Source organism: Anneissia japonica, unplaced genomic scaffold (assembly GCF_011630105.1).
Source record: "Anneissia japonica isolate Jap-2015-1 unplaced genomic scaffold, ASM1163010v1 scaffold6792_len961167_cov158, whole genome shotgun sequence".
Classification (NCBI taxonomy): domain Eukaryota; kingdom Metazoa; phylum Echinodermata; class Crinoidea; order Comatulida; family Comatulidae; genus Anneissia; species Anneissia japonica.
In genome coordinates this window covers 739,950-748,120 of record NW_022701523.1, presented here as the reverse complement: position 1 = coordinate 748,120, position 8,171 = coordinate 739,950, and the positions used below count along the sequence as shown (strand labels likewise).

At 35.1% G+C, this 8,171-nt stretch overlaps 1 protein-coding gene across 1 annotated transcript; it reads right to left on the bottom strand.

The window, feature by feature from the left end:
* Window positions 1-600: 600 nt before the first annotated feature.
* On the bottom strand, window positions 601-7,538 carry LOC117103572 (ubiquitin-fold modifier 1). The gene is made up of 5 exons (XM_033244152.1): window positions 7,413-7,538; window positions 7,244-7,300; window positions 2,749-2,806; window positions 1,526-1,565; window positions 601-720 (listed from the first exon to the last, which is right to left on the bottom strand). Coding segments are annotated over exons 1-5 (261 nt in total). The 5' UTR covers window positions 7,415-7,538; the 3' UTR covers window positions 601-616.
* Between the last annotated feature and the right edge of the window lie 633 nt (window positions 7,539-8,171).

Genomic DNA, 8,171 nt, shown 5'->3' with positions numbered 1-8,171 from the left:
ATTTTTTCGTGGTAAAATATTTTTGAAAGGGCCACAAAGTCGCCTGGGGGGGGGGGAAATTAAAAGATTTGTTTTTTGTAAAACTACATTTGAACTTGCCTAAAGTCGAAAACAAAATGGCATTGGAAAAGTGTTTGACTTAGATAAAATTTGACTTACAGATGGTTAATTAAGTGAAAACACAACAATTTGGTACGTAATTAAGATCGACTTAGAAATTATTCGAGTAATAGGCAACGAAGGCTTAATCAAGGTTAACTGTACCATTGATATAGAGAATATCCATGTTATACAAAATGTTGTCACGAAATAGGACAGATAATGATATCAACTTATTATATATACCACAGGAAATGTTCATAATCAGCAGCTTCTTGCTAGGTTTTTGAATAGTTCGTACTTGGCACAGCTGGGCTAAGGCTTTGTGCTTAGAATCTCAAGTAGGCCATAGAGTTTGCAGAAAGCAGCAGCCACAGAGTAATTTTGCCCAATTAGAACCAAGGTAATGACAACTATGAGCACCCCATGCAATGTTCATTGCAAATTCTGTTTGAATATATACGATAAAATTCATAATAAATGTACAATAATTTTTTTTTTTTTGGTCGTTTTAACTTCATATACGAAATCCAACTCTGTCTCTTGGAATAAGTCGAAGCTCTGATCCGTGTTTTAGAAATACATTGCCGGCGGTTTGTTGGGGGTTAATTCCAATTCCATCTAAGAAGAGGGAAAAAACAATGAATGTCTATTTAATAATAGTATAAACAATAGCAACAAATAATAACACTGAATATTAACAACAATAAGATTGTTAAAGATACCTAATACGTGTTCTACAAAATTGCTTTATCAAAACAAAGCAAAGGAACTGACAATATGTGGTATTGCAGTATTTGAGGCATACAGAAGTTAGAGAGGAATTTAGGCCTAGGACAGCTCAATATTGATAGGGCATTGGCTGATAGCATGAATGCATCCTACACTCTTAAGACTCAGGTTGGCTAACTTTGGAATACTTAAAATTTTCCACTATTTTTTTTTTTTTTAATTTATTTATCTATTTTATTTATTTATTTATTTTATTTAATTTTTAATTTTTATTTATTTATATATTTATTATTTTTTATTTTTATTTTATTTCTTTTTTTTTTTTTTTTGGGGGAGGTTTTTTTTGCTACACATTATTATGGTATACTTGGATACATTTCACCAGCAGCCCTTCTGGTTCTTCTCGGTTTTAGTTAAGTCTCAATTTGCAATATCTTGTTACACAATATATCTGTAATAATTAGTCATTCTTTTAAAATTTCCTGGTGTTTAAAAATATATTTTAAACTGAATCAGTGTTCTTTATGTTCTCTATTGTTTAAACTAATATTATCATATATTCCATTGCATTAGAACATGTACACAAATTTAACTGTATCTTGTTGTATAGTCGACAATAAATTTCCTTCATTCCTTGATGATTTGGCATGAAATTATTTATCTCAGTAATATTCCTAAAGACAACCTTTCTTACCGTTAGTAATGATGGCACTTGTAGCTGGCGGTACCCGGAACTGAAAAAAAAAAAAAAAAATATACTGTTGTTATAAGACTATATTATCATATAAATAATGTGAAAAATCCACTTGAAATTCCATTTCTCCATTTCTTCACAACATACATCAAAGCTCTCAGGTTATTGCACTGAAGTGATCAATACATTGAATGCTCGGTACTGAACATGAGTGAGTCAAGTGCGGGAGTAGTAGGGCAGGGGTGCAGCTAAGTACAGCCTTAACATTGACGCTGGTTCAAGGCGGTCCTCGCATAGGGGGTTCGGTTGGTAGAAGCAAGTCTTTTTGGATTTATAGTGTAAAACAGGTCCAGTGTACACATCTGGCTTGTGTGCACTTTAAAGAACCCATTGTATATTTCGAAAGAGAAGGGGTTACACCGCGGTTCATTTTAGCCCCTGTCCTTGTGGAATGATATGAACTAAACGCCTCATTATGGCTACTAAAATAGTTAAGTTCCACACGGATTATTCAGAACAATGGCACTCTAAGTGTTGGTTATCCTCCTATCTTTATCTGAACATGAATTAGGATCACTAAAGCTGGGATTTTAGTCCATATGGAAGTAATGATTCAATTATACACACTACAGAAATTAGTATAAGTTTTAGTAAATATTCCTGTAATTGTGTGCACACTGTTATATCAACTACTACTCAGGTCCTGGTATTGAGCTTTGACATTACTGCCAGAAACAGTAAATGGTAACTAATAGTAACAGTAGCATAATCCCAAGGTAGTAAATTCTTGCCGAGCCACTATGGCCCCCATAGGGCTGGAGCTTATCCTTAGTATCAAGTGGCGTGAAGCAGATGAGAGTGTGATGAAGCTCCCAGTGGGAAGGAGGCTAGTTCACTTCAAGCAATTTGCTGGTACCCATTGATTCAGCTGGGTAGATTGAAGCAATGCAGATAAAGCGCCTTGCTCAAGGAAACAAGCGAAATGCACAGCGAAGGATCGAAACTCCAACCTGGAGGTTGGGAAACCAAACTGTTCCTGCTGTGCCAAACCGCCTCCATAATCTCAAGGCGGGGTGTTTAATTTAATTCTAAAAAAAATATAAAAAATAAAATCACAAAGAATCAATTATATAATTTGGTATAGCCTACCAAATTATACTGTATTATATACACAGTATATAATCATAAATCAGTATCTATTATACAATTCCATATTACATTACCTCTTCTGCAGCATATTTCAAGACAGCTGTAAAAGGTGTAGTTTCTGGAACACCCAACCTAAAAAAATAAAAAAATAAAAAAACAATAAAAAAGACAATTGTAATAAGCAATTTTAGTTCGACTGGTAAAACAATTTAAATTGTTCTGGTGGTGGAAGAAATCTACTCGGATAAGGACTATAAACCTTAGGCCTAGTGTATGCAATTGGCTCATGTGCAAAGAACCCAGTACAACCTTCGAGACGAGTAGGAAGTTAGCCAGTATACCAGTCCATACCAGTAGGACTAATAGTTTCTTTATCATGTATGTAAACATAATAATAATATGATGTTTACACCACGTCGTGTTTGTTAATAAGGCCAAAAAAAATTGTTTGTTCGCCCTCCTCCACATGCCCTTAACACACTGAAAAAAATAGGAAAAACAAAAAAACTGAAAACAAGTTTTTTTTAGCTTTTTCTTTCCAAATTAAAAAAAATGTGAGTGAATTTATCCTTATTTTTTACCAGATGCACTACAATTTAGTCTAAAGTTGTTGTTTGATATTGCCATTCTAGGCCTCTGTGGGATATTTTTATTCCATCTGATGAGTATTTAAAAAAATAAAAATAAATAAAAAATTAAAAAAATTTTTCCACCTGCCTCCATTTATAATTTAAAAAAAAAAGAAGGGCAAATATACAATTTATTTTATTTGGCCTAATGGTGGAGCTTCGTGTATTGTAGCATCAATTATACCTAACAATCTAAACGTCATAGCCAAAAAAATAGGTTAATGTGAATAGCCATCATTCATCCAGGAAGTTGTTCTGACCTGGCTTTCACATTCAACTGTTCAATTTACTGTAATATAAATTTAATAAAATCATAACTCATTTTTCTTCTTTCGCTGCATTCCCCAAATGGGGTCAAGCTACTACTTGTACTATAGCCTACTCCGCATAAAATCATAATTAATAACAAATTACAGGGACCTACAGATAACCCACTGATGTCAATTTATTTGTGATTAATTCTAGGTTTATGGACTGGTGAATACATTATTTATATTAAATAACGCCTAGTAAGTCAAAATCTTATCTAGGCGTAAATGAAATCTGATGAACTAGCATAGGCCTTGCTCTTGGCCTAGATCAAAAATAGGCCAACTAGACTAGGCCTAGGTCTACACAACATCTAGCATTGGTACAAGCTAGCTAGGTACTAGACCTAAGCCTCTTAATAAACGTCAGGCCAAATCACAGCCAGGTATTCTTCTTTCTGGTACAAGGCCTACCTACTGCTAATATATAGGTATGTTACAAATCTAAATTCTAATGTCACGCTTCCTAGCTTTAGTCACTTGTTCAATGGTGGGCTTGCCCTGCGGAGTTGGTAAGTTAGGGTGTGTTGAGTTTTAAAAACTCTTCAATATGCATTTTTTCATTGGATATTGCTGATGTCCTACAACAACATACAGATTAAAAATTAAAGGTCAAAGAAGGGTTACAAATTTCGCTGTGGCTAGAGATACGGTACCGTATTTCTACTTCAATTTGCTAAAGGTACGGTAAATGGCATTACGTCACCATCACCCAATGAAGTGCCAGAATGTGCGTGACGTCATTTTTCAAGACCGGCATGCAGATCACCCGCGATGAGCGGTGAAACGAGAACGATGTACAGTACTGGGAAATTAGGAGATCAAAAACTAAATATTGTTTGCCTTAGTATCTGTCATCGATAAATAGGCGCATAGTTCCACTTAGTAGAGTTTCATTTAGCTAGGCCTGTATAAATTTGGTATAACCATTACCAAACAAGGACTGTTTCCACCAAACTCTTGGCAGTCCTCTAGGCTTAAAATCAGTTCGCTTGGCGAAAAATCTAAGCAGGCAAGGCCTACAGTACTCGGCCTTGCTTGAATTCTGCCTTTCGCGGCAGCTGCTCTGGTGACACTGATCTGGGTGGCATATCAGTCATAAACTTAGCCTATTTCCTCCGTGATCATACCGCCTGAACTAATAATCCCTACATCCAAAGTCTTATATACTCGAAATAATACCACGCTTTACAATCCGACCAAAATATTCATACAATTTGAATGCACAACTTTCGTCACTGTTATGGTACAGAATCTAGGCCTAGATCGAGAGAATGAGTTTCCCTTTCGTGATTATTACTATTGTGTCAAATTTTCCCAATAATTTTAATGCAGACCTCCCTTAAAACCGTACTGCGGTATATAAAATGTTAGGAGGCCTTATGCATCTTCTTGTGTATATTCAGTTTTTAGTGCTTGTCATGTGAGGTGAACAGTGTGTGACTAGCGAAAAAATGTACTTGATTAGCAGATGACTATAGATAGGCAAAGAGAGTACAGTATATTATTATAATACTGTCATCGAAAAATAGGCGTAAATTGGGTTCCACTCAATAATAAGAGTCGTATGTCATTTATATAGCCATCAAGCAAGGCATCATCCTCAGGATTTAGGCCAAGCCACATATACACACACACTAGCTAGTCTTTGGTAATCTATTTAAATGACAATTAACACTTGCAATAAAAAAATGGAATATACTGTAAACAAGTAGATTCATACAGGCCTAGCATTTTATATACCGTCATTAAATGGCCCTGCATCAAAAGTAGGTTTGAAAAATTTGACACTAATTAATAGGCCCCAATCACGAAGGGGAAACTCATTCTCGATCCAGGCCTAGATTCTGTACCACCATGAGAGTGACGAAGTCTACGTAAAGTTTTGTGCATTGGTCGGATAATTAGCATCTTGGACTAAAACTTGGAATGTGGGGATTGAGAACTTCAGACTTGGTAAGACAGTGTTTATGACTGATATATGCCACCTACACCTATGTCGCTAGAGCAGGGCCGCCGCAAAAAGAAGAATCCAAGCAAGGCCTAGTACCTTCACCAGTGAAGAATTTAAAAGCAAGACAAAAGAGGCGGATTCCCTAGAGGAATGCCAAGACTTTGGTACAGAAATCAGTCCTTGTTTGATAATGGTTATAAAGGCCTAGCTAAATGAATCTCTTTACTATAAACTGGAACCATATGCCTATTTAACGATGACAGTAAAGTCAAACAATATTGTACTTTTGTGTTCTAATTTCCCAGTACATGGTTCTCCTTCCACCGCTCATTACGGGTGATATGCAATGCCATGCCATGCCAGTCTTCAAAAAATGACGTCGCACACATTCTGGCACTTCATTGGGTGATGGTGACGTAATGCCATTTACCGTACCTTTAGCGAAAAGAAGTAGAAATACGGTACCGTATCTAGCCATGGCGTACAAATTTGTTTTCATCCATCATCTATTTACAGTGTGATTGATGTCTTAAATTTATACTCGATTAAAATCTACTTTTTAAAATTTTTTTTTTAACATACCCATATTACTATTAAATACTAGATAGGGCCTAGGCCTAACAGGCTAACCTACTAGGCCTTGACCTGGCAGGATATGACCGGTTGAGCCGCCGACAAGTTGAGCCGCCGGTAATTTCTATGGAAAGCCAAGCGCGTCTCTGAGTGAATGTAGTCGGCTTGCCGATGTCATCAGTGAATGAACCCCCCGGATACCAGCTACATATTCATCCCACAGTCTTGTCATTCGTTGATTTGCTCGTATTGCCGTTTGTGATGTATAATTGTGTAATTGGAAATTAGAATTTTGATTATTTTATGTACTACATTTTTATAAAAATAAATGAATTGTATAATTGCAAAATCGTATTAAAAATGTAATTCTATGTACTACATTTTTATAAAAATAAATGAAGTTGTATAATTGCAAAATCGTATTAAAAATGTGTTTATTTACGTTTGGTTTGAGGCGTATTTCAATTAACTTATTCGTTATTTGTACTATTTTGTTAAATTATTTAATTAAATTATTGATAAATGATAAGAATGTATGGAATTTTTTTTTACTGTCTGGCAAGCTGATTGAGCAAATACTCACAAAATTTAAATTAAAACGAAAGAAAGAACAAGTAAATAAATTGAAATACGTCCCAAAAATATTTAATAAATCAGTGCAAAAACCGAGTATTAAATAAATTGAAATAATTGAGTAAATAAACTGAAATACATCCCAAACAACAGCAGTACCAAGAACGAATAAGTTAATAGAAATACGCCGCAATTAACGCACTACATTCACTAAGAGACGCGCTTGGCGTTCCATAGAAATGACCGGCGGCTCAACTTGTCGGCGGCTCTACCGGTCATAATCCGGCCTGGCCTAGCCATAGAATTTGGCGTAGGCATAGGCCCTAGGCCTACACAGGATTAAGTCCATACCTATTGACTTCAGACTGTATAGTAAGGCCTGCGCGGGGAATGTAAGCCTATCCTCCGGCAAAAATCTGGCCTAGAAATTCGTCTATACAGGCATACCACTAACTAAGGCTAGGGCCTAAAAGCAGGCCTAGGCCAAGCCAGGTAAATAAATCTTGAGTGTCATGGAAGCGGAGAAACTTACACTTTAAAGGGTAACTTTGGATCTGAAGTGAGGGTGATCTTGAATGTAACTTTCGACCTTAGACAAAAATGAAACACGATGAAAGATTAATGTTTTAAAATTTAGTATTAAACTCAACATTTCAAACATTATTCATTAACAATAATACAAAATATCCACATAAACTTACATTTTTTAAGCTAAAATTGTACCAGATGGTAAACAGTTTCGTAGTTGATTGAAGTACCCCCTCTGGCGGCTAACAGTACGTAACGTAGATGGCAGCAGATTGAAATTCTTAGAACTCTCTGAACGTTCCCAATCTTAAAACTAATCTTTTTGTTTTGACGATATAACATGTTTTTAACTAGTAGTAAATTTATTGGTCTAGGCATAATTTCAGGGCTTAGTGTCGACCATAATTATCCTCACCATTTAGGTATAAAAGTCAGATTATTATGTTTGAAACATATAATAAAAAACCTTCTATAGAACTCAATTTTTTACTCTACGAACGCGATCTGTGAGGATGAAGTCATTACAAATATATAATTTTTAAATTACACAAATTTGAACATTATTTTTATAATTGCATTTAAAACACTTTGGAAACAACATGACTGTTCAACCAGCTTAGAAAAAAGGTAATGGCCTACGAAAAAATATCAAAATTAATTGAATATATGACACTATCTCATGACCACTCAATTTGGCAGACACAAGATCTAAAAATTTAAAAAAAATACTTAATGAAGGACAGATACTCTTTATCGAGGACATTTAGAAACTTTAGGCCTACCCGAAACCAGGACTTTACCGCCAAATTTTGATAGCTATTAACGAAAACAAAGACAAGAAATGTAAAAGATAATTAAAGGATTTAGTATTAACGATATTTGATTGGAGAGATGTAACTTTTGGAAAATATCTAGTAAGTTTCAATCCCAAG